This window comes from Arachis hypogaea, chromosome 15 (genome assembly GCF_003086295.3).
Source record: "Arachis hypogaea cultivar Tifrunner chromosome 15, arahy.Tifrunner.gnm2.J5K5, whole genome shotgun sequence".
Lineage (NCBI taxonomy): Eukaryota > Viridiplantae > Streptophyta > Magnoliopsida > Fabales > Fabaceae > Arachis > Arachis hypogaea.
This window is the reverse complement of record NC_092050.1, coordinates 1,852,369-1,878,458: the sequence shown is the minus strand read 5'-3', so window position 1 is coordinate 1,878,458 and position 26,090 is coordinate 1,852,369. Positions and strand designations below refer to the sequence as shown.

The 26,090-nt window shown below is 36.9% G+C and overlaps 3 protein-coding genes and 1 long non-coding RNA gene across 7 annotated transcripts; 2 read left to right on the top strand and 2 right to left on the bottom strand.

Moving 5' to 3' along the window:
* The first annotated feature begins 365 nt into the window (after positions 1 to 365).
* On the top strand, positions 366 to 4,078 carry LOC112747470 (disease resistance protein RPM1-like). Its single transcript, XM_025795504.3, has one exon. The coding sequence runs from the start codon at positions 1,007 to 1,009 to the stop codon at positions 3,815 to 3,817; it is 2,811 nt and encodes a 936-aa protein (XP_025651289.1). The 5' UTR covers positions 366 to 1,006; the 3' UTR covers positions 3,818 to 4,078.
* Positions 4,079 to 10,663: 6,585 nt separating this feature from the next.
* Positions 10,664 to 14,599, top strand: LOC112747469 (disease resistance protein RPM1-like). Its single transcript, XM_025795503.3, has 2 exons — positions 10,664 to 11,435; positions 11,971 to 14,599. Exons 1-2 carry the CDS (start codon positions 11,009 to 11,011, stop codon positions 14,373 to 14,375), a joined length of 2,832 nt encoding a protein of 943 aa, XP_025651288.1. The 5' UTR covers positions 10,664 to 11,008; the 3' UTR covers positions 14,376 to 14,599.
* Positions 14,415 to 15,058, bottom strand: LOC140179055 (uncharacterized). The gene is made up of 2 exons (XR_011872662.1): positions 14,926 to 15,058; positions 14,415 to 14,801 (listed from the first exon to the last, which is right to left on the bottom strand). It is a non-coding gene; the product is annotated as an uncharacterized lncRNA (long non-coding RNA).
* A 337-nt stretch (positions 15,059 to 15,395) lies between these two features.
* Positions 15,396 to 21,465, bottom strand: LOC112747468 (protein SENSITIVE TO UV 2-like). 4 transcript variants are annotated; one of them, XR_011872661.1, is made up of 12 exons: positions 20,807 to 21,465; positions 20,339 to 20,377; positions 20,102 to 20,220; positions 19,583 to 19,641; positions 19,135 to 19,493; positions 18,737 to 18,805; positions 18,430 to 18,515; positions 17,584 to 17,865; positions 17,390 to 17,496; positions 16,715 to 16,869; positions 16,118 to 16,487; positions 15,396 to 15,895 (listed from the first exon to the last, which is right to left on the bottom strand). XR_011872661.1 is itself a non-coding variant. In XM_025795500.3 (12 exons), the coding sequence occupies exons 1-12, from the start codon at positions 21,200 to 21,202 to the stop codon at positions 15,631 to 15,633; spliced, it is 2,133 nt and encodes a 710-aa protein (XP_025651285.1). In that variant the 5' UTR covers positions 21,203 to 21,465; the 3' UTR covers positions 15,396 to 15,630. The 4 variants fall into 4 exon arrangements, 3 of the variants coding, with proteins under 3 accessions (XP_025651285.1, XP_025651287.1, XP_025651286.1); XM_025795500.3 differs by having other exon boundaries at positions 16,291 to 16,487; XM_025795502.3 differs by having other exon boundaries at positions 16,322 to 16,487.
* Positions 21,466 to 26,090: the final 4,625 nt, after the last annotated feature.

Genomic DNA, 26,090 nt, shown 5'->3' with positions numbered 1-26,090 from the left:
ATTTCTCGAAATACTTAGAATTTATATTTTGATTCAGTTATACCATTCATCATATTCTGGAACACCATATGCCTGTGACTGGAATTATGGACATATAATTGGATGTATATGTGTGAAAAGATACCTGGAGGAGATTTTTGCTAGTGGTATCATATTTTTAAATGGTTATGAAAATAACTTAATAATCTTATTAAATGCTTTTTTTACCACAAAGAATCAAATTTATACTTGAGATAGCATGCCAAAGAATATTTTTTTAAAATATTACTGAATTAAAAGTTGTTACACCATAATTTATTTCTCCAAACAGCATGCCATCATTGAATTATTATGCAACACACAGAGGGGATGAATTTCATATTACCACAAAATTAATTCATTAGATAATTATCTAAATAATAATTGAACATTGAAATATATGTTTTGCAATTAAATTAGAGTGGTGTCATGTGCTTCTATGTTGTCTACATGTGTAATATTTATTTTGAAGGTTTATTTGCGTTGTGAAACATTCGTTGAAAAACGTCGGATAGTCGAAAATTCTATGTAGTGTGTTTTGGTAGTGGAAAGATATGGTTTCAAGTTGGTGTTTACGAGCCACAAGCATTGCCTTCAGCACCAAACAGGATCCTTCGTGGAGAAAAAAAATCAATGGTAGCTTGACCATTTCAACCTTGTTGATTATGAATAGTACACCCCTGACCCTGAGAATATAACTTTAGCAATTAAAGTTGAAGACAACTATATATAATCACACAGAAATTCAGAGATATTATCATCAACCCCTTGCATGTTTGCAACTATTACTTTGCAGAGAAGAGATTCTCATTCCATCAAATTCATGCAACTTTTCTGAAAAGAGTAACCAGAACTCCCATTCCATCAAGTTCTTGCAACTTTTTCTGGCAAGTGATAATAACCAGACCTCCTATTCCATCAAATTCTTGTAAATTTCCTATCAAGGGGAAGAGTATAGGCACTTTGAAACGTTGAAGTGCAACAGAAAATGGCAGAAAGTACCGTTTCCTTTCTGCTGGACAAGATGAGTGCCTTACTTCAAGAAGAAGTGAATCTGCAGAGAGGGGTCCAACATGAAGTTCAGTACATCAAAGAAGAACTGGAACGCCACATGGCCATCTTAAGGGTGGCTGATGCTCTGGAAGGAAAAGATCCTGAACTCAAAGTATGGCTTCAACGTGTGAGAAAAATTGCTGAAGCTATGGAAGATGCTATAGATGAATTCAATTATCAAGACAACAAATCATCTTCTACTTTTTCGAAGATCAAGAACATGAAAGCTCGGCATGAGATTGCATCAGAAATACAACAGATCAAATGTAGACTTGAATTCATCTCCAAGGAACGTCCCAGCTTATACAGGGTAGGCTCTAGGTTGAGTCCACGGTTGCCATCAAAGATAGAGAGCCAAGGAGATGCACTTCTGCTAGAGGAAGCTGATTTAGTAGGAATTGACAAACCCAAGAAGCAGCTGTGTGATTTGCTTTTCAGTAATGAAGCAGGTCGTTTTGTAATTCCCATTCATGGGATGGGAGGCTTGGGGAAAACTACATTGGCAAAGCAAGTCTATGATGATGCCAAAGTGAAGAAGCGTTTCAAGATTCATGCTTGGGTTAGTGTCTCTCATCCTTTCCAAATAGAAGAACTCCTCAAAGACCTTGTTCACCAGCTCCATAATGTCATTGGCAAACCAGCTCCTGAAGAAGTTGGACAAATGAAAAGTGACAAGTTGAAAGAGGTGATCAAGAATCTACTTCAGCAAAGCAGGTACCTCATTGTGCTGGATGATGTCTGGCATATAAATGTCTGGGATTCAGTCAAACTTGCTTTGCCTAATAACAACCGAGGAAGTAGAGTAATGCTTACCACGCGCAACAAAAACGTAGCATTGTATTCCTGCACTGAATTGGGTAAGGACTTTCACCCTGAATTCTTACCTGAACAAGAAGCCTGGTCTCTCTTCTGTAGGAAAACATTTCAGGATAACTCATGCCCTCCTCATCTGGAAGAAGTTTGTCAGAAAATCTTAAAAATGTGTGGGGGGTTGCCACTAGCCATTGTTGCAATCGGTGGTGCTTTGACCACAACAAACAAGGCAAACATAGAAGAATGGCAGATAGTTTACAGAAGTTTTGGGTCTGAAATTGAAGGCAATGACAAACTGGAGAACATGAACAAAGTGCTTTTGCTAAGCTTCAATGAATTACCTTACTATCTCAAATCTTGCTTGATGTATCTAAGCATCTTCCCAGAATTTCATGCTATTGAGCATATGAGATTGATTCGCTTATGGATAGCCGAAGGGTTTGTCATTGAAGAAGGTGGAAAGACCCTGGAGGAAGTTGCGGAAAGCTACCTAAAGGAGCTCTTGGACAGAAATCTGTTGCAAGTGGTAGAAAAAACCAGTGATGGCAGGATGAAGACTTGTCGAATGCATGATGTTTTAAGGGAGATCATAAATTTGAAGTCAAAGGATCAGAACTTTGCAACAGTAGTCAAAGAACAATCCATAGTCTGGCCAGAGAGAGTTCGACGCTTATCACTCGTCAACACCACACATAACATACAGCAAAATAGGACAACATTCCAACTTCGCTCTCTCCTAATGTTTGCCTTATCAGACTCACTTGATCATTTCTCTATACAAGCAGTATGTTCCACTGGTTATAAGTTGCTTAGAGTGTTAGATTTGCAGGATGCACCTTTGGAGGTATTTCCTGATGGAATTGTTTCCCTTTTCCTTCTTAAGTATCTAAGTTTAAGGAACACAAAGGTGAAAAGAATTCCCAGTTCCATTAAGAAGCTGAAACAACTGGAGACTTTGGATCTTAAACATTCCCATGTCACTGAATTGCCAGTTGAAATTGTGGAGCTGCACATGTTACGCCATCTCCTGGTGTACCGCTATGAAGTTGAATCCTATGCATATTTCCACTCAAGGCATGGCTTCAAGTTGGCTGCCCCAATAGGAAACATGCAATCTTTGCAGAAGCTATGTTTTATAGAGGCAGACCAAGGAGGTAAAGCTTTGATGGTTGAGCTAGGAAGACTTATTCAGCTTAGGAGGCTCGGCATTAGAAAGATGAGGGAGGAAGACGGAGCTGCTTTATGTTCTTCCATTGAGAAGATGATCAACCTCCAATCACTGTCAGTAACTGCAATTGAAGATGACAAGATAATTGATATTCACAACATTTCCAGCCCGCCTCAGTTCCTTCAGCGATTATACTTGAGTGGTCGCTTAGAGAAGTTTCCACAATGGATTAGCACACTCAAGAATTTGGCCAAAGTGCATCTAAAATGGAGCCAGCTAAAGGAGGATCCTCTGGTATATCTTCAAGGTTTGCCAAATCTACGGCATCTTGAGCTTCTTCATGTGTATGTTGGGGAGACATTGCATTTCAGGGCTAAGGGGTTCCCAAGCCTGAAGATTCTAGGCCTTGATGATTTAGATGGATTGAAACACATGATAGTGGAGGAGGGAGCAATGCCTGGTCTTAAGAAGCTCGTCATGCAGCGCTGCAAGTCGTTCAAGCAGGCACCAAAAGGCATTGAACACCTAAGTAAACTAAAAACAATAGAGTTTTTCGACATGCCTGAAGAGTTGATTACAGCACTACTTCCGAATGGAGGCCAAGATAATTGGAGAGTTCAACATGTCCCAGCTGTTTATTCCTCATACTGGAGGGATCGTGATTGGGATGTGTACTCACTGGAGACTTTTGCAGAGAGAGCCTATGACTGCAGTCATGATGCTGCTATGAGTAGTCATGAAATTCGCACACTTTGGAAGGTTTAAATGAGTTGGTTTTCTTTTTCTGTTTTCCATCAGCTTGCATAATGACAGCAAATGTCTTTACAAGTTTCAACCAAATAAATCAAGGAGCATCCTTTTGCTTCTTGAGTTTAGAGACTGGTGAATAAAATGTTCAATACTTTTGGTTTACAGACGGATTTGGATTTTGTAGCTGTGAATAAAATGGTCATAGGGTTACTATTAAACTGTTACACTGATGGTACTATCCTTATAAGATATCATACTTTTGTACTTTTTCCTAAATGTACTTTTCCCTTGCAATTCAAAGCTCACTGATTCACTGAACCGAACCCAGCCATTCCCATCAGTTCATGGTTCAGCAGCCATTTCAAATCATGTTAAAAATTCTCACCTCTTTAAGTACTTATGAAATGGTTATATGCCTTCTAAATTTATATTCCCTCATGTGAACTTTAACACTAGAAAGATTCGAAGATAAACTTAGCTCTTTACGCTGAAAACTATTTGATTGGGTATGAGTATAATGAGTACATCATCAAACAGTTAATGGGTTAGAGTCAACAAATCAAAGCCATCATAATAATTAATAAGTGAATGCATTATAGAACTCATGTCTAACTTTCTACAAAATATGTGTCCTATTGACATGATCCAATAACTTAAATTTCAATCTACGACTTTTTAGTTAATATTTAACCTGTTATTCACATAATTATCCATTGTTTACTAACCACTTAAAATCCGTTCCTTCTTATTTAAAACATCTAGCTCCTGAAACCAACAACAACAAAAACAAACAAACAACTGAAACAAGGGAAAAAGAGATTGCAGTTTACGTGATTTCACTCCTAAGCGTAGCTATGAAGTATAATTATTCTTTTTTGGAATACGTGTGTATGTGTTCGAAATTTTGAATATTGCATTCTAGAAATCTTGCTGCTCAAGTTGTAATAGACTTCTTTGTACTAACGTAAATTAGAGCGACAGAGCGGTTCCTATGTCCCTATCCTTCCTCGAGACTAACTGTACCTCAGTACCTATGACTTTGCTTCTAACATCAATCCATTTCGTCTTTACCTATGATTTGGTTCCTTCTAAGTTCATCATTCTTCCACTATGGATACAGTAGCTATCGGATGACGGTGCTTTGTTTAGGTCGATGAGACAAAATTGAAATATACATGTCAGCTAGATTCATTGAACAAGTTATGCTCATGGTTTGCATTGAAAGACCAGTAATATCCTTTTTGTGATGTCACCCGTAGGTTATAAAAACACGAAATATTAGATTATAGTATTTTTTTATATTATATATTTGTATGACAGAAAATCATGATTGGTCCAGCATAAACGCTTCCAGAGTCCAGACAATGACACCATTCCACAAAGCATTGAATAAGGCAAAGAAAATTGATCTTATCCCAAATGAAGGGAAATGCTAAAGAAATAGCAAGGTTGTATTCATGCTAAAGAAGATTACCCTTTTCAGCTCCTAAATGACGTTCTTTTTGGGTCGATCTTTTTCTTTTTTTTTTCCTCTGGCAGTTGTGTATTGAGTTAATGTTCAGAATAGTATCATATTATTTGTGTGTCAATTTGATTCTCGAAAGATTAGATGTCTCAAATTGATTTATGGAAAACAGAAACATATAATAACGAACCAAATTAATCCTTTTATCAATTAAATGATGATATGTAACATAATAATTTATATCACATGTTATTACCTAATTAACTCCGCCTATGTTACACTTGCGGTACATAGCCGGTCCCAAGCCCGGATAAAGGAGGAGGGTTGTGTTAGGTCTTCGGCAACCAACGTAAAAATATAGCCGAACCCCCCATGACATGAATCAAAGACATTATTGCGCTAAAGCTAGGTCGTTACCCGGAAGTAACGCGCCGTATGGCTCGAGTACGGTGTCAAAGCAAGAGCTGCTGCATCGGTGCCCGGATGTAGTGTTAAATGAGCAAGGGTTCTCGTGTTTTCGTGAACGGACGAGGGTAAATAAGCTAGTTCACAAAGGAAAAGGTAAAGGTCGAAGCGACAAAAGGTTGAGATTTGGGACATGGAACATAGGCACTCTAACAGGAAAGTCCATGGAGGTGGTGGACACCATGACAAGGAGGAAGATTAACATTATGTGCCTACAAGAAATGAAATGGGTTGGTGCAAAGGCTAGGGAGTTGGATTCTTCTGGTTTCAAACTTTGGTATACAGGAAAGGTGAAGAATAGGAATGGAGTTGGAATAATTGTGGATAAGCAGTGGAAGAAGGACGTAGTTGATGTCAAGAGGGTGGGAGATCGGATCATCTCTATCAAACTTGTGGTGGAGGGAGGTGCTTTCCAGTGATTAGCGCCTATGCACAGCAAGTGGGTTCGGACGAACAACACAAGATAAGGTTTTGCGAGGATCTAGAGAGTTTGGTTCAATGCATACCTTTGGGAGATAAGATTTTCTTAGGAGGAGATTTAAATGGCCATGTTGGGAGAGAAGTGACTGGATATGGGAGTATTCACGGAGGCCATGGTTTCGGGGTGATCAATGCCGAGGGTAAAACTATTTTGGACTTTTCCTCAACTTTTGATCTTCTCATCGCAAATACATGTTTTAAAAAGAGAGACGAAATCTTATAACCTATAAGAGTGGCATGACAAGCTCTCAAATCGACTTCTTCTTGTTGAGGAGAGTCGACCGGAAATTTTGCATTAACTGTAAAATTATCCCGGGAGAGAGTTTGACAACACAACATAGGGTGCTCGTCATGGATTTTCGCGTTGAGCAAAAGTTGAGGAAAAGACATCATACGAAGAACCCAAGGACGAGGTGGTGGCGGATGAAAGGTGAGGAACAAAGAAGCTTCCTAAGACGGGTAGGAGAAGAGGCAAAGTGGGATGGGAATGGAAGCGCGGAAGAGATGTGGAGGGAGATGGCAAAAGTTATTAGAAGAACAGCAAAAGAAAGTTTTGGTGAATCTAAAGGAATAGGACCAAGAGACAAGGAGTCCTGGTGGTGGAATGCGAGTATACAAGAAAAGATAAAGATAAAAAGAGAATGCTTTAAAGAGTGGTCTTTATGCCGCAATGCAGATAACTGGGAAAAATATAAGGCGGCTAAGAAAGAGACAAAAGTGGTTGTAAGTGAAGCAAGAACAAGAGCATATGAGGGTCTCTTCCAGTCTTTGGGCACGAAAGAAGGAGAAAAAGGTATATATAGAATTGCAAAGAGCCGGGAAAGAAGAACGAGAGATTTGGATCAGGTTAAGTGCATAAAGGATAAGGATGGAGAGGTGTTGGCTCAAAAGGAGAAGATTAATGAAAGGTGGAAGAGTTACTTCTACGAGTTATTTAATGAGAGACAGAAGACTCTTCCGAGCCTTGGTCGATTATGCACAAGGGAAGAAGATCAAAACTTTGACTACTATCGAAGGATTCGAGACTTCGAGGTTAAAGAGGCTCTAAAGCAGATGAAAAATGGCAGGGCAGTAGGACCTGATAATATCCCGATTGAGGTTTGGAAGGGTCTTGGAGGAAAAGGCATCAACTAGTTAACCAAGCTTTTTAATGAGATTTTAAGGTCAAAGAAGATGTCTGATGAGTGGAGAAAGAGCACCTTGGTACCTATCTACAAGAATAAGGGGGATATACAAAGTTGCGGAAATTATAGAGGGATTAAGCTTATGAGTCATACTATGAAGTTATGGGAAAGGGTGATAGAACGGAGGTTGAGAAAAGAGACACAAGTAACAGAGAACCAATTTGGATTTATACCAGGCAGATCTACCACTGAAGCGATATACCTATTAAGAAGGATGATGGAGAGGTATCGTAGTAATAAAAGGGATCTACACATGGTGTTTATTGATTTGGAAAAAGCGTATGATAGGGTACCAAGGGAGGTCTTAAGAAAGGTTTTAGAAAAGAGGAGAGTAAGGATCGCATATATTCGGGCAATTAAAGACATGTATGATGGGGCCACAACTAGTGTGAAGACTCAAGGTGGTGTGACAGAGGAATTCCCTATTGGTATAGGATTACACCAGGGATCATCCTTAAGTCCATACCTTTTCACTCTTAGAAGTACTCACAGAGCACATCCAAGAGCCTGTGCCATGGTGCATGCTTTTTGCCGATGATATCGTCCTTATGGGAGAGTCAAAGGAAGACCTAAATAAGAAGTTGGAGTTATGGAGAGAAGCTCTAGAAGTGTATGGTCTGCGCATAAGCCGTAGCAAGACGGAATATATGGAATGTAAGTTCAGTCTGAGAAGGGAAAACTCCAATATAGAGGTGAAAATTGGAGAGAACACCCTACGAAAAATTAAAAGTTTTAAGTATCTTGGGCGCATCATACAGGATAATGGAGAGATTGAACATGATGTAAATCATAGGATCCAAGCAGGTTGGTCAAAATGGCGGAGTGCATCTGGTTTTATATGCGACAAAAAAGTGCCTTTAAAACTTAAGGATGATCCTTGGTGTAATCCTATACCAATAGGGAATTCCTCTGTCACACCACCTTGAGTCTTCACACTAGTTGTGGCCCCATCATACATGTTTTTAATTGCCCGAATATATGCGATCCTTACTCTCCTCTTTTCTAAAACCTTCCATAAGACCTCCCTTGGTACCCTATCATACGCTTTTTCCAAATCAATAAACACCATGTGTAGATCCCTTTTATTACTACGATACCTCTCCATCATCCTTCTTAATAGGTATATCGCTTCAGTGGTAGATCTGCCTGGTATAAATCCAAATTGGTTCTCTGTTACTTGTGTCTCTTTTCTCAACCTCCGTTCTATCACCCTTTCCCATAACTTCATAGTATGACTCATAAGCTTAATCCCTCTATAATTTCCGCAACTTTGTATATCCCCCTTATTCTTGTAGATAGGTACCAAGGTGCTCTTTCTCCACTCATCAGACATCTTCTTTGACCTTAAAATCTCATTAAAAAGCTTGGTTAACTAGTTGATGCCTTTTCCTCCAAGACCCTTCCAAACCTCAATCGGGATATTATCAGGTCCTACTGCCCTGCCATTTTTCATCTGCTTTAGAGCCTCTTTAACCTCGAAGTCTCGAATCCTTCGATAGTAGTCAAAGTTTTGATCTTCTTCCCTTGTGCATAATCGACCAAGGCTCGGAAGAGTCTTCTGTCCCTCATTAAATAACTCGTAGAAGTAACTCTTCCACCTTTCATTAATCTTCTCCTTTTGAGCCAACACCTCTCCATCCTTATCCTTTATGCACTTAACCTGATCCAAATCTCTCGTTCTTCTTTCCCGGCTCTTTGCAATTCTATATATACCTTTTTCTCCTTCTTTCGTGCCCAAAGACTGGAAGAGACCCTCATATGCTCTTGTTCTTGCTTCACTTACAGCCACTTTTGTCTCTTTCTTAGCCGCCTTATATTTTTCCCAGTTATTTGCATTGCGGCATAAAGACCACTCTTTAAAGCATTCTCTTTTTATCTTTATCTTTTCTTGTATACTCGCATTCCACCACCAGGACTCCTTGTCTCTTGGTCCTATTCCTTTAGATTCACCAAAACTTTCTTTTGCTGTTCTTCTAATAACTTCTGCCATCTCCCTCCACATCTCTTCCACGCTTCCATTCCCATCCCACTTTGCCTCTTCTCCTACCCGTCTTAGGAAGCTTCTTTGTTCCTCACCTTTCATCCGCCACCACCTCGTCCTTGGGTTCTTCGTATGATGTCTTTTCCTCAACTTTTGCTCAATGCGAAAATCCATGACGAGCACCCTATGTTGTGTTGTCAAACTCTCTCCCGGGATAATTTTACAGTTAATGCAAAATTTCCGGTCGACTCTCCTCAACAAGAAGAAGTCGATTTGAGAGCTTGTCATGCCACTCTTATAGGTTATAAGATGTTCGTCTCTCTTTTTAAAACATGTATTTGCGATGAGAAGATCAAAAGTTGAGGAAAAGTTCAAAATAGTTTTACCCTCGGCATTGATCACCCCGAAACCATGGCCTCCGTGAATACTCCCATATCCAGTCACTTCTCTCCCAACATGGCCATTTAAATCTCCTCCTAAAAAAATCTTATCTCCCAAAGGTATGCCTTGAACCAAACTCTCTAGATCCTCCCAAAACCTTATCTTGTGTTGTTCGTCCGAACCCACTTGCGGTGCATAGGCGCTAATCACATGGAAAGCACCTCCCTCCACCACAAGTTTGATAGAGATGATCCGATCTCCCACCCTCTTGACATCAACTACGTCCTTCTTCCACTGCTTATCCACAATTATTCCAACTCCATTCCTATTCTTCACCTTTCCTGTATACCAAAGTTTGAAACCAGAAGAATCCAACTCCCTAGCCTTTGCACCAACCCATTTCGTTTCTTGTAGGCACATAATGTTAATCTTCCTCCTTGTCATGGTGTCCACCACCTCCATGGACTTTCCTGTTAGAGTGCCTATGTTCCATGTCCCAAATCTCAACCTTTTGTCGCTTCGACCTTTACCTTTTCCTTTGTGAACTAGCTTATTTACCCTCGTCCGTTCACGAAAGCGCGAGAACCCTTGCTCATTTAACACTACATCCGGGCACCGATGCAGCGGCTCTTGCTTTGACACCGTACTCGAGCCATACGGCGCGTTACTTCCGGGTAACGACCTAGCTTTAGCGCAATAATGTCTTTGATTCATGTCATGGGGGGTTCGGCTATATTTTTACGTTGGTTGCCGAAGACCTAACACAACCCTCCTCCTTTATCCGGGTTTGGGACCGGCTATGTACCGCAAGTGTAACATAGGCGGAGTTATTCATAATACTCGAAATATTCAAAAGCATATTATAAGTTTCTTTTACATGTCAACAAGTACTTTACTACTTGTGATGCTGTCATATCTAACATTTTATAAGTGAAGGAAAATGTCATGAATCTTTATCTCTTTTCATGACTCTTACTTCTTAACGGGGAAACTAAAACCCCATTTCCTCGGGTGGCCTATCACAGGGCACCAGTAATTGCATTAGTGAATAAGAACAGGAAAAATCAATCGAAATTACTCAGTTACCAGTCAGCCAAAAGCGTGACTTTTAGATTAACCAATAAAAAAAGGTGCCTTTACGGCTGAGAAACTATAAAGAAATGAAATTCATATAACTAAGTGTGAGCCATTTCGAGAGGAAAATCAGGACTAACAGAGAATATGTGACTAACCTGGAAAAGGAAACAATCATGGCTGAGAGTGCCATAGCCTTTCTTCTCCAAAGATTAGTATCTGTGTTTGAGAATGAGGTGACATGGTTCCCAGGCATCCAAGAAGAAGTGGTTCACCTTAAAGGACATTTGGAGGTCATAAGAGCCTTCTTAAGAGTTGCAGATGCAAAACAAGAGAGTGACGAGGAACTCAAAGTTTGCATTAAGCAACTCAGAGACATTGCTCATGATGCTGAAGATCTTCTCGATGAACTAGAACTTGTCCAGGCATATGATCACACAAATGGATTCTCTGTTATTCTCAGTCGATTTTCTGGCCAAATCAGGCATATGAAAGCTCGCTATCGGATTGCTTCTGATTTAAAAGGCATCAACTCCCGCATGAGAACTATTTTGGGAGTCCTAGCTAAATTTGACACTGCTTCACAGGCTTCAAATTATACAGGTAGAACTAATTCTGCCACTCTTTCAAGCTAAAGTATTGACTGTTGAGTGTCCTAAAGCTAAGGCTCAGGACTTCCAAATATGCTTTTTCCCTTTTTTTGATAAAATCAGTTATGCTATTTTTAATTCTACATATCTATTTTCCTTGGGTTCTAGCTGACTATTAGCTAGATTTATAGTCAGTGAGCTTCTGCTACTTTCTAGTTGAAGCTTTTCACTATACTTATTTGTAACACATGCTAAACTGTTCTCTTTAGTCTTTCAGGGGTTGTTTGTGTGTTGAGGATTCAGAGTGGGAGGGAAGGGAAAGATTTGCAGAGAAATTGACTAATAATTACTCTGCAGACCTTCCCTTTTCATTTTAAAACCTCGTGTCATAAACATGCCTTATATTACTACTACTACTACAGAATAGATCGATCTATAAATGCTTCCCCTAGACCAAAAGCTTCATCTGATATATTATAGATACCATCAATTGGCCATGATATACTTTTCCTTTGTGAGAATGGTATAATAAATATATTCTTAAACAGGTAAGGCATGGCATGATCAACGAGGGGATGCCCTTCTCCTGGAGAACACTGACCTAGTGGGTATAGAGGAGCCAAAAAAGCAGTTGATCAGTTGGTTGATCAAAGGATGCCCAGGGCGTAAAGTAATTTCTGTTACTGGTATGGGAGGGATGGGAAAAACCACTGTGGTGAAGAAAGTGTATGATGATCCAGAAGTAATAAAACACTTCAAAGCCTGTGTTTGGGTTACTGTTTCCCAGTCTTTTAAAACTGAGGAGCTTCTCAGAGACTTGGTCCAGAAAATCTTTTCTGAAATAAGAAGACCGGTTCCAGATGGCCTGGAAAGCATGAGGAGCGATAAGCTGAAGTTGATTATCAAGGACATGTTGCAAAGGAGGAGGTACCTGGTGGTATTTGATGATGTCTGGCATATGCATGAATGGGAAGCTGTCAAATATGCATTGCCTGACAATAACTGTGGCAGCAGGGTCATGATCACCACACGGAAATCTGATTTAGCCTCTGCCTGCAGCATACAATCCAAGGGTAAGGTGTATAACTTGCAACCCTTGAAAGAAGATGAAGTCTGGGATCTATTTACTAGAAAGACCTTTCAGGGAAAATCATGCCCCTCCTACTTGACCAGCATTTGTAAATGTATCTTAAGAAAGTGTGAAGGCTTACCCCTGGCAATTGTAGCAATCAGTGGTGTCCTGGCAATGAAGGACAAGTGCAGGATAGAAGAGTGGGATATGATTTGTCATAGTCTTGGTGCTGAAATTCAAGACAATGACAAACTTGGTAATTTGAAAACAGTACTTGGCCTCAGTATTAATGATTTGCCTTACTACTTAAAATACTGCTTCTTGTACTTGAGCATCTTTCCTGAGGACCATCTGATAGAGCGCATGAGATTGATTCGCTTATGGATAGCAGAAGGATTTATTGAAGCCAAAGAAGGCAAAACACTGGAAGATGTTGCAGAAGATTACCTCAAGGAGCTCCTGAACAGAAACTTAATACAAGTAGCAGGGACAACGACAGATGGAAGGGTCAAAACTTTGCGCATCCATGATCTCATACGGGAAATCATCATTTTGAAATCTAAGGATGAAAACTTTGCAACCATTGTCAAAGAACAAAGTGTGCCATGGCCCGAAAGGCTTCGACGCCTTTCAGTGCATAACACGATGCCCAATGGACAGCAACAGAGGTCTGTTTCTCAACTCCGTTCTCTTCTAATGTTTGGGGTTGCTGAACAGTTATCCTTATGCAAACTGTTTCCGGGAGGTTTTAGACTGCTTGCTGTTTTGGATTTTCAAGATGCACCTTTGCAGAAGTTTCCAGTAGCTATCGGTGGCCTATATTGTTTAAGGTATCTAAGCTTAAGGAATACAAAGGTGAATATGGTTCCTGGAAAAATATTAGGGAAGCTGAAGAACCTAGAAACACTGGATCTTAAGAAGACTTCCATCACAGAATTGCCTGCAGACATACTAAATCTTAAGAAACTTCGCCATCTCCTTGTGTATCAGGTTAAGGTCAAAGGTTATGGAGAGTTCCATTCTAAACTGGGTTTTAAAGCCCCCTCTGAAATAGGATACCTACAGTCATTACAAAAGCTTTGCTTTGTAGAGGCAAATCAAGGCTGTGGTAAGATCATTAGGCAGTTAGCGGAGCTATGTCAGTTAAGAAGGTTAGGCATCAGGAATCTGAGAGAGGAAGATGGCAAGGCTTTCTGTTTGTCCATTGAGAGGTTGGTCAATCTCTGTGCCCTCTCTGTTACCTCTGAGGGTGAGAATAAAGTCATTGCTCTAGAATTTCTTTCTTCACCCCCTCCATATCTGCAGCGCTTGTATTTGTCAGGACGCCTTCTAGACTTACCTGATTGGATGCCTTCTCTTCATAACCTGGCCAAGTTGTTTCTGAAATGGAGCTGTTTAGAACAAGATCCACTAGAATATCTGCAGGATTTGCCAAACCTTTCACATCTCGAATTACTTCAAGCATACACCGGCGACACATTGCATTTTCAATGTGGAAAGTTCAAGAAGCTCAAGATTCTAGGCCTTGACAGATTTGTTGAGCTAAAACAGGTGATTCTGGGGAAGGATGCAATGCCATGCCTAGAAAAGCTTATCATCCAGCGTTGCCAACTGTTGAAAAATGTGCCATCAGGCGTTGAACTCTTGACTAAGCTGAAAGTCCTGGAGCTTTTTGACATGCCTGATGAACTAATGAAGACAATATGTCCACAGGGTCCGGGAAAAGATTACTGGAAAGTTGCACATATACCAGAAGTCTTTTCTACCTACTGGAGAGACGGGGCTTGGGATGTCTACCCACTGGAAAGTTTCAAAGACTGTTCTCCACGGTCTGGCACTGTCATGCGCAGTGATGAACGCAGCACTCTCTCAAAGGTGTAGCTTTATATTAAACACCAGCAGCATGTAAATTCATGTAAATAACCTAAACTTTGTACATAGAAATAATTGTACAAAGTAAACCTCACTTCCTGTACAGATGTCAGCACTCTGAATAAAGGTGTAGGTTTTAATTCACCTTTGTATAATCTATGATTAATGTAAATAGTGTAAATATTGCTCAATAAACACACTGTATATAATTCGACTTACGTTACATATCCTAATCCTATTTCTCTCCCAATCATTTTACGATTACTACTTAAAATAGTGCATTATCAGAGCTTCCTATTGCAAGATTGGTGGTATAATCAATGCATTATCAGTGCATTACCTTCATGAACTCCTAAATCCTGATATTGATACTGAACGCATCAAATTGTTTGAGCTCCAAAAGGTTTTGCGTGAATTGCTTCCATGACCTCGATTCTGCAGACAATTCAACAACAAAGGAATTCAATTCGTAAAGCAACTCTTTCTTTCATGAATGATTGAGATCGAAATGTATTTAAGAGAGAAACAGTTACAACGTTGAGAGAAGCAGCTTCCGAACCTGGAGCACATTGTTATTAGCGATGGAAGAAGAGAACGGAATAGAGATATTACTCAAATGCTTTATGCTTCAATAAATCTCTGAAGCGCGATCACCGTTATTTGAAAACTTCTTAGTTTTATATGAAGCTGATGAGTTCTGCTGGCAACGGCTATTTTGTCTCATATTTTCAAAAGATTAAAAAAATTGTATAAAAAATTTTCAATCATACTATATGTACTCCAAATATTAGTCACAAAATCAGTCACACATTACATATTAAAATACAAAATATGAATTACAAATATATAATAACTGATTTAGTAATTTATTTTTAGTACACACATAGAATTTTTTAAAAAATTGAAAAAAATTATACAGTGCACAATTATACATTAAAATATAAAGAAAAATGTTTCGTAGGTATGCCGTATGGTATGGACACAAGAACCATATCCAAGAGATTTTCTTAATAACATTAATGATAAACATTTTATCCAGTAAAATTTTCTTTATGAATGATTGATGGCCACATTCAAAATTATACAGCCTCGGTAGTAAGCCTTCCACTGCTACAAAATTTTAGGAGACAGATTTCAGTGTGAAGCCAATACAAATTTTCTCCCCAAAGCAAAATTTACAAGACTCAATTCCTACCGTAGTAGAATGGTACGTGTACAAACATGCATATATTATATATACAAAATCTAACGGAAAGATGGGGCTTCATAATAAGTCATCTCCTAAATATGTGAATACCCTTTTCTTGAACACACGAGCAAGGTCAACGATTTCAGTTTCTCTTATATGCTTCACCATGCTGTCCTGTAGAACGCACTCATTTATCTTCCGAGATAATCTGATCGCAACATCTACTGTCAAACCAGCCATATCCCTTGTGTTCGATAAGCTGCGCAACACAGTGGCAGAATACGAAGGATTCGACACAAGTCTGTTCAGTAGTATAAGTATCTCCCGCATCAAAATGGTCCTGATAAACAGTTTCTCAGAATGAGTCAAAGGAAATCAGACTTAGAATCACATAGCATACATGTGGAACGAACTATTTTTGATTAAGTATTCTCAAAGAAGAACAAATCTATATGCGATCTTTTACCATTCATTTAAAATGTGAGACCCGGACAAGACAAGATATCAAATAATGAATGGTAAGAAATCACAGATGACCTAAAGCAAGAGGACCTATTCTTACCGTGATTTACTTGGTAAAAAAAATGATACTACAAAATAAATGAGAAAATAATCACAAAAATAATTGAGTATAAATTTAGAGATATCTTAAGAAAAGTAAAGAAGACGAGAATTGAAGAGGAGAATAAATAAATTTTTGGTTACTGTATTCAGACAGTCCAGTTCTTTTTTTACCTCTCCCTAGAAATCTCTGACAGTTCTTTACCTACTCTAGCTTCATGGTCCACCTCTGATACCAACAATTGCAAAATCAGCATAAGATAGGTTACACCCCTAGAAAGCCTGTGTCCAATGAAAATTTCAAAACCAGGTTTCCCGGACGATGCAAGGAATGCCAACACAAGAATGGCATTTCTGCTTAATTTCAACTCCTGAAATTCCAATAACTAAAATGTTAAGTGGAAACTATTTTGAAATAATAGACATCCATTTAATCCGTTTCTATCCAATATTAATGAACAAGAACTTTTAATCTTCACTGTTTATTCCAAAGTTCAAAAAGCGTGCTTATTTTATACGCATATGTTAAACGAAAAGACATTGGAATCAGTAAGCCACACAAAAATATTCCAAAGTTCAAAAAGAGTACTTATTTTACCAGTAAGCCACCTCCACAAGATGCTACACAGTCACCCAATCCCTGAAGGATGGTTCCAAAATCTTTGAAATCAGAAACAGATGCATGACCATCCATAGCACTAGTACTTTCCCCTTCTCGGCAACCACAGCAAAAAGTGGCCAACAGGTTTGGACCTTAAACACATGAAAGTGAAATATTATAATGGTATATAAAAGCCTTGGGATAAAATTAATGGAATGCTTGAAAAATATAAGGGCTTGTTTGCTCTTCTGCATTTTGATTTTTAGTATTTTCTATTTTCAGCATTTTGTGTAGAAAAAAAAGAGAAAACAGCAACTGTTTTCACTTCCTGTGTAGCTCAATGTAACAACTAACAAGGCAACAACCTTGGCATTTCGCTGAGGCTTACTCCCCATATGATCAAGTCTTGATTTAACAAATTAAAAAATAAAAGAAAATCCCACCAACAAAAAGAAAATCCCACCAAGATCAAAACAAGTAAATTATAAGCTTTCAATAGATCATTTCTATTAAAAGATGCTTTTCTACAAAGAAATAAGAAAAGACATGAATGAGGCATAAAGTCTATATATTGTAACTGAAGAAAAAAACAACTAAACTGAAGGAGATAGGGCCCAAACTATGTAGCACTCAATGCAAAAATATTGGCAAATATCATTGGTGCAAACTTACAATTTAACGCTAAATAAAGAAGTCTTAGAGCATGTCTTCTGACAATAAGTCCAGCATCCTTCTTAAGCAATCCTGATATAGTTTTAAAGAGTATATTCTGGTTAAACCTGCATTTATACAAATTACACTTGGGTTAAACATAATGTCTCTGAAAATCAAATTTTGAACATAAAACATTATTTTGGAAAACTTACTGGGCCCTCTCAAAGTAAGCATTACTCTTGAGAAGAACCATATTTATGATGGACACTGCCTCCACCCTGACGCTTTCTTCTTTGATCCTCATGACAATTTGGTGCATTGTCTCAAAAAGGTTAAGCCAATTTACATGAGTTGGCGGTGCATTTTGAAGGTTCCAGCACTCCTTTCTGCTTAGTACTTCTTCATTGAAGAGCGTTCCATCTTTAACACTTTCTAATTGAATAGAATCCACGGTTTTCTTCTCAATGCAAATTTGTTCAGTATAGACATTGTCCCTGAGCAGAGTGCACTGGGAAGATCAAATCATAAGTTCACAAGTAGGCTGTATGGCTTAACATAAATGCTCAACATGATTAAACAATTTCTTACTACAACTAAACATTTTTTTATCAAATCAATAATGATAATTGACGATTAACCAACCAACCATTCTTTACCCCAGAGCCCATTCTTCCACCCAAACATATTATTACACCAAAGGAACATGAAAACTGTATAATGCAGGGAGAGAAAAAACGAAATAACCCTTCTCTACATTTATCATATTTTGTTGCAGCTCTTTGGTTAATATGGCAAGTTTCCCAAACCGAGCACCAATTCAATTTTTTTTCCCAGTGTTATTATCATAGTGAACAAACCAAGTCCAGACATGAAGCGCTGGAGCACTGTTTCATTTGTAGGTTAACAAAAAATGTCATGTAATACAAATACCAAGAGAACAAAAAGAGAAAGGGACCAGCTTGAATTGCAAGTTCGAGTGTACCAAAGATAAACACATTCAATCAATATGAAGTTGCTAAAAACAAGGGTAGATATATTGTAACTTAAGTAACACAAACCTTCTTCCCGAATTAATTTTCGATTCCTCCAGTAGGAACTTCAGAAGATTATGCAGTATAAATAGAGAGCTCTGGACAATAACAACCTAAGCAACAAAAGAGAATTTTGTCAGCAAAGGATGTAACACAGAAAACAGGAGAAAAGGGTAACATCGGACATCTTTCAAGAATTAGACCACTACTATTCTTAAGATATCATCCATGCTACAAGTGTTTGAAACATTGCGATATGATCTTACAAGTGCTTCAAATAAGGCATTTATTGGAGGGGGGGAAAATCAGTATAATAAAAGCTCTGAGTCCTTACATTTTCCATACTGCAGAGATCAAGTAATGGTTCAATCATATTTTCCAATACGTATGTTCCATCATTTACCTGCAATACAAGCAAACAAATAGATGAAATACAACCTCAACTACCATTATTGAAAAATATAACCAACTAAATAACAACAGGTCAATGCATCCAATACACAACTAAGAAATGTGTAAACAACCTAGTTGATAAATTAACCACAAATAAATTATCTCTGATGATGAAGCTAATCTAAACAAAATATAGATCACCAATCACAAACCTATTTTACACACTAAACAAATAAAGACTGAGATGCCCAGACTTAATTGCTAAAAATGTCAGCTTTATGTTTTATAGAGAACCAATTTGAACAGTGAATGAGAAAGAATGTCCAGTTAAATTAATACCTTTGTCAACACAAGATAGAGATGTGACACCTTGGCTGCTTCTGCAGTATGAAAACAATCCTTGAGATATTGTATAGCTCTTCCAGATGAGCTTATATCTGAGAGTAATTTTCTTTGTATTTCAGAGGGAAGACTCATGCTCATGAATCCAAAAAGAGTATGAAAGTATCTATGGCAACACACAAGCAACTTCGATATTGCATTACTTCCCAGTCTTTTGCCAACTGAAGTTCCCTGTATTGCCAGCAACTTCTGGGAAAGATCAAGATAAGCAGGGACAGCATTGCTTAGAGAAGCTTGAGCTTCTTGGTGACTAACCATGTCAGTTTCAACCCCCTTAGATTTAAAAGTTTTCTCAACTAGCACACAACAAAAAATCATGTCAGGGTGACATCATGTCAGATGCCAACAGAATTCTTTCAAGATAGCACGGTAAATCATGTCTCACCACTTGGATCTTTTGATGACATTCCATTTTCAAATGAGGAGAATTTATGATTGTCAGGCCTGGCAACAGACATTAATCAGTTATTCATAGTTCAGAACCAAGAAATAGAACAGTGATTTCATTGAGTACAACAGAACTGTTTAATAATGTAAAAGAAGACAGAAAACATAAGGGCTACTTCAGGTGAACCATTTGTTTAGCTGATACTGTTGATTAATACCAAATTGGCAAGGCTATAGGTTATGGCCAATCTTGCTGTAGACTATCGATAAGTGATATAAATTAGACACACGCAAAAAAGTACATATTCTAGAGCAGTTTCACTTAAAAAGACTGAATTTTATTGTTATTTTCTGATTCAGACCATAGGCTTCCTAACACAAAGTCCAATGATTATGAAATAAAAGCAACAATACGTTAAATAGCTAACATGTAATCCTGATAAACATTAAAAGGGGAAGAACCAAATAACTGGAACATCTATATACAAGGTGCAAAACAAAATAAAAACTGGCTCACTTGTCTACAGACTTGGAACAGTTAGCACGCGCAATTGCTTCTTCGTTCTTCAAAGATATTAATCTGAGTTGTTCCTCTTTCTTGTCTCTTTCCTTTATTAACATGAGACACTCCTTCTCCTGAAAACAAGCAACTGTGTTACAGCATACCACCAACTTACTGAAACTTGTAATTACAAAGGATGACGTTTTCATCAACCAACAACAAAATGAATGAGTATAGTTTATACCAACATACCATATTTGCAAGTTGATTTGAAGCACGTCCCAGCTCCGTCTGATCTTGCCATCAACAAATTAACATCAAGTTCAGTATAAGAAAAAAGCTTAACTGAAGCTTAGCTATTTGAACTCCAAGTTCATCAATCTACTTTAAAAGTGCATGCAGGTAGGGGCTGATCAACAGTTAACTATATAAACCAGCATTGATTTTAAACGGTCCTCTAAATCCGATTACCTTACAGTTTCAACACCTCAATTAGCAAAACTTATCCTAACACTGTAATTATATTTTGAAATATCTAAAAGGCATTGCCACTGTTACCAAAGACCGATTCCGTCATAGACTCCTACTATCAAAATAATCATAACACAATATGGCATCATATTACTGATGGTTAAGGCAAATAAAAAGACTGACACAACTTTCAATTCCAAGCTTGCACACCAAAACCACAAATTGTTTGATATACATTTTTGACATTACCTTCAGCCGTTCGATTTCGATGTCCTTATCGGAATCTTGCGGTCGAGGAGGAGCAGAGGCAAAACCGGAAGAAGAAAAAGAAGATGTATAAGAATAATGAGAAGAGGGTTTTGCGGGGCGAGGGGGAGAGTGGTGCTGATGATGACGATGGTGAAGAGGAAAAGAATCGAAATCGGGAGCCCTCTGAGAGAGCTCTCGAGGAGGAGAGAACCCTAAGGGTTCACAAACGGAATGCGGTGGCGGCGGTTGTGGCAGTTGTGGCGGGGGTTGTTGTTGTTGTTGTTGTTGTTGGGTTGGTTTGGCGATGGAAGAGAGGACGAGCTCTTCGGCTTGGATGAGCTGGTTGAGCATGGCGTCCTCCCAGTCATCGAAGAAAATGTCGTCGCCAATGTCCATCGTCTTTGTGAAGCAGTGAACTCAACAGTTGTAAGAGCTTCTCTTCCTTATTTATCAAGGACCAACCCTATTGCTCTCTTTCTCATTTTTTAAATGAAATAAACAAATTCAAATCTCAAAAGGGATCTCACTTTGTTCATTTCTTGTTGTTTAACCCCTTGATTAGGGTATTGTATTTACTATTTAGGACCCGCAACATATACCTGCCTCTGAGTATTCAATTCGACTAAGATCAAATAAGATTGTCAATTCGATTTGTAACAAATAAATCGGAGGTCGAGTCTTAATTCTATCTAAATAATTCACATTTTATATATGTATGTATTATATATTTACTTAAAAATATATTTTAGATGGATGTCAAATCAAATATTATCAAATTAAAGTTATCTGTTAATGATTTAACACGTCTTTTTTTTATAAAAGTCAATTCTATATTAGTAATATATAAATATAAAATTATATCAAATAAAATGCTTATAGATTTATATTAATTTTATTTGTGTTAGTATTATTAATTTTATTAAAGATTTTTATATAGAATTAAATATTTGATGTTTTATATTATTTATGGGATAATTGTGTTATTTATAGAATGATTGTGTTGTTTGTATTAAATTTTTAATTTGCATGCCCATCAAATTATATAATAATGTTACATCTTTTTTGTAATCTGCGAATAGAGCTGGATACTTGCAGGTTCAGAACATGTAGGGTTATGGTTGGAATGTTTTTAACCCGCGAGTAAGGACTAAAACCCCAAAGTGGTCCTTGAGATTGAGATTGGGTGAGTTACCCATAATTGTCCTTGAATTCTAAAATTTCCTAAAAGCATCCCTCACATTCAACTCCACGACCCATAGTTGCCTTGCTACCCTTTCCATCACACAGTTAGCAAACGGAATAATGATGTGGCACTAGTTTGCAAAATTCTAACATCAGATTCCAATTTTTTCAGCCTTCAACCTTCTGTCATCTTCTAGTCATCAGTGTAGTTAACACTTTCTGATTTTGCAGGCACAGTCTCTTGTCCGACATCTGCCCAAACAAATAAATCACACCATCTTTTACTAATTGTCTGCACCCAATAAATGATTCAATAACCAAATTAGAATTTGGGAAATGAATGAAAAATCAGTAAAAACCAACAATTACAGCTAACATTGTAATTTAGGCACCCAAAAAATGACTTATTTGGGTTGGAACTTGTCCCAGACCACCAGAGAACAACTCGGCAGCTGCAACCACACCATTCTGGTATACGCGCAGTCCTACTACGATTTTGGATCTTCACTCTGTATCTACTACTTGTTAAGCGTATCGAGTTCCCACTAGCCTGCTCTTCACCTCCAAATATCGCTTCAGAGCTTCAACATAATCTCTATTAAATCACAACGGTGGAATCACAATTATGGGACGAAGGAGAATGGAAGAAGAGATACTGCATACAGTAATGGTTCTTAGCTTTTAGGGTTTTAAAGGGACCAGGACCACATTAGGTAAAAAATAAAGATTTGCCACGTCAATTGGTCGTTGCTGGCTCTAGCATTGCATGGGAGGTGCCACATCATTACTCCATTTGCTGACTGTGTGCCGGAAAGAGTAGTAGGACAACTATGGGTCCTGAAGTTGAATGTGAGGGATATTTTTTGGGAATTTTTGAAGTCAATGACGATTATGTGTAACTCACCTAATCTCAGGACCACTTTCGAATTTTAATCCACAAGTAGGATATGACTAAGTTTGTATAAAAAAAATTCGACTCACATATAGAATTAGGATGGAGTTCAAACTATATCCTATCTTACTCATTACAACTCCCTAAATTTGTATTATTTGAATAAAAGAGAATAAATAAAAAAATAGAAATAGTGAAAAAAAAAGTAAAGTCAAATGTTGAATTAAAGATTTTAATTGTTAGTTTATTAAATTATAATTAATCTGTTAAGAGTGTCCAAAAGTGTCAAAAAGGAAATAGAGGAGAAAAAAGTGGAGTCAAATTAAACCCGAGCTTTCAAAGAAGATTTTGCCAGTCAACTAAGTCCAACAAAACCTGCTAGTGTCCAAAAGTTATGCTAGCCCAACAGCTCTGAGCTTTATGGCTTCAATTATTCGATCAAAAGAAAATGTATCAATGCATGCCATTCATAAGGTCTTTGAATCAAGATAACATAATTTATGCACTTATATATCAGTTAATCTATTTACATTGATCAATTATATAATGTGTTTCTTTAATTTATTTTTTGATTGCAAACTTGAGCTACCTGTAGTTTATAGGCCAGTTTTTGAGAGTCATAATCAAAACACGTAGAAGCTAGCTAGTAAGCTCTAATAATAATAAAGAAGGAGGAGATACAGTATTTTCAACGTGATTAATTCTGCGGCACCCTTTTGAATTCTGATTTAATATATGGTAAAATAGATAGATGGATATATTTTGACAAGTGACAACCTTATGGCAACAATACTTAGTAAATTGAGGGAACAACATATACATTTGTAGTGATTATTATTTAAGAAAAAAGAGTGTAGATGATAGTGTGATCTATCTTCTCTGGGGAAAAAATTCAATGATGAGAGGTGTACGTTGGGAGCATCATGATGGCCAACAAATATATACTTTTGTGCTTATTTGTGTGTGTATGACTCATATTTAAAAGGCCAATTCTCCCATGTCTTTAATTTTGGTGTCGAAATTATCGAAGTTGCTTTTTATAGTAAGTTTTAAATATTAAAAAATTATTTATTTTTATATTTTTTAATTTAAATATTAATTTTTATCTCTTTTTAATAAGTTAAACAAGTGTATATAAGTATCATAGCATACACCTATTTAAAATCCTTATAAACAAATACAACGCATCTCTCTCTTAAGTCTAAGGTGAAGCCCTGAATTGATAAACCTAATATGTACTGCATATTTTTGTTTAACCATTAGGGAGGTTTGCTAATGCTACTATTATGTATTAAATTACAAAACAGTGTTAATGTTACTTAATCCGATATTGAAACATTTTTGAAATAAAATAATAATCAATACTCATTTCTGATGGGCTGATACCATATGACACGTTCATGTCTTCAGGAACCAACTTTTTTTTTATATTTATTAAACCAATCTCCATCAGCCCAACATATTATCAACGCAAAAGATATTTAATAAATAGTTAAAAATTATTAGTTAATAGATAAATATTTAAAAATTGATTAATAATATCTTTATAAATAGCATGACTCTTATATTATATAAAGCATAACTTCAATACATATTTATTATTTTTTTCAATACTATTCTCTGCCTTTTTCTTATTCTTGTTAATATTTAATAAAGTAACAAAAGAATTGAACTATAACGACATAATTAACAAGGCCCTTTTTCTACTTTATACCTTGCATAAAGAAAAACAGAGAAATTAATTGTCGCTTGCACTTTTTTGGTTCATTGGGAGGTTGCAACCTTCCATTGCTCCTTCTTGGCTAACTTAACAATGGAAATCCCAGCCATTGGAACAAAACGGATTCTTCCTGTTCATGACTTTGTTATCCCCCATCAAGAGAAAGAGGCTTCATTTAACTGTCAAACCGGCGAACTGAATCGTGACTCTGGCCAATTTTTTAATTTTTTCTAAGACGGCGCCGTTTGGTTTTGGATTAGAGAAATCCTAACCAATCTTATCCAAAACGCGCTGTAGTGCATCACTCTTGGAACTTGTTTGAAAATCATTTGACACCAGAATGAGATTTGCGCGATGTGCGGGACGATAAATTAATAATAGTATATAATAAATATTAAAAATTGTTATACTTTGTAGAATTAAATTAAATACGTGTAAATTACAGTTAAATTTAAAAGATATTTTATTTAAAATTATTTGTAATACAAAAGATTTAGATGTTAAAATTATATAAAATAATATTTTTATTTAGTAGTTTGATTTTGGTATTTATTTTAAACTTTTAGTTGATGGACTTTTAGATGTATCTTGAATTTGTATGATTTTCTTTCTCCTTAATTTCTTGATAGGTATGAAATCTTCGACTGGTGATATTAGTGTTGGCGAAATTGGTTCCTATAATCAATGAATAATTTAAATTATAAATAAAAATGATGTCTTAAATAAGTAACTTTTTTTTGAAGTATTACCTGTTTTATTTGTTGTAATAGGTGTTAAGATTCAGTATTTTTTGTTAGAACAAATGTTTTGGCAACAGTGTATTGTTATTAAAAACTTTATTTGAGATTAAAATTATTTACTTTGACTTCAAATATAAGTGTAAGATTGCACAAATTTTTCAATTAGGGTGGTGCTTCAATGTCATTACTTTTTTGGAGTGTCATTAGATTTAGGCCCGGTTTGGATAACCAACTTAATTAAGCTCCTTTTGCTAAAATAACTTAAACAATAAATAACTCTGTTAAAAGTAACTTATAAATAAGTTATTTTATGTTTGGATTTTTAATTCTAAAAGTGCTTATTTTATATAAATGTGATGAAAAGTAGAAGTATTATGAGAGAAGTTATTTTTTTTTTAACTTCTCTATAAGCTCCTAATACTACTACTTTTCATAAGTCAAAAGTTAAAAAAAGTTACTTCTAAAGTTTTCCAAATGGGCCCTTAAAGTAGTTGTGCCCAACAATTTTTTTGCTTCGCCATCAAATAGTAAAAGTTGTTGTAGTACTTTGATCGAAACCTTTAATTGAATTCTAAACCTAAAATAAGTATTGGGTTAGTAAAAAAATTGATTATATTTATTTTTTTTAGGATAAAGTACTAAATTGGTCTCTTACGTTTGGATGTAATATTATTTTGGTCTTTAAAGTTTAAAGTGTCCTATTTGAATCCAAAAAAGTTTTATTTAGGTTCAATGTAGTCCCACCGTGAG

Coding starts and splice junctions, on each gene's coding strand:
- LOC112747468 (XM_025795500.3), bottom strand. CDS start 21,202: ATGGACATTGGCGACGACATTTTCTTCGATGACTGGGAGGACGCCATG. Junction 19,642..20,101: donor TGTTCCAAGTCTGTAGACAA/GTGAGCCAGTTT, acceptor GTCTGTTGCCAG/GCCTGACAATCATAAATTCT. Junction 16,870..17,389: donor TCTTTATTTAGCGTTAAATT/GTAAGTTTGCAC, acceptor CATGTGTTTAAG/GTCCAAACCTGTTGGCCACT.
- LOC112747470 (XM_025795504.3), top strand. CDS start 1,007: ATGGCAGAAAGTACCGTTTCCTTTCTGCTGGACAAGATGAGTGCCTTA.
- LOC112747469 (XM_025795503.3), top strand. CDS start 11,009: ATGGCTGAGAGTGCCATAGCCTTTCTTCTCCAAAGATTAGTATCTGTG. Junction 11,436..11,970: donor ACAGGCTTCAAATTATACAG/GTAGAACTAATT, acceptor ATTCTTAAACAG/GTAAGGCATGGCATGATCAA.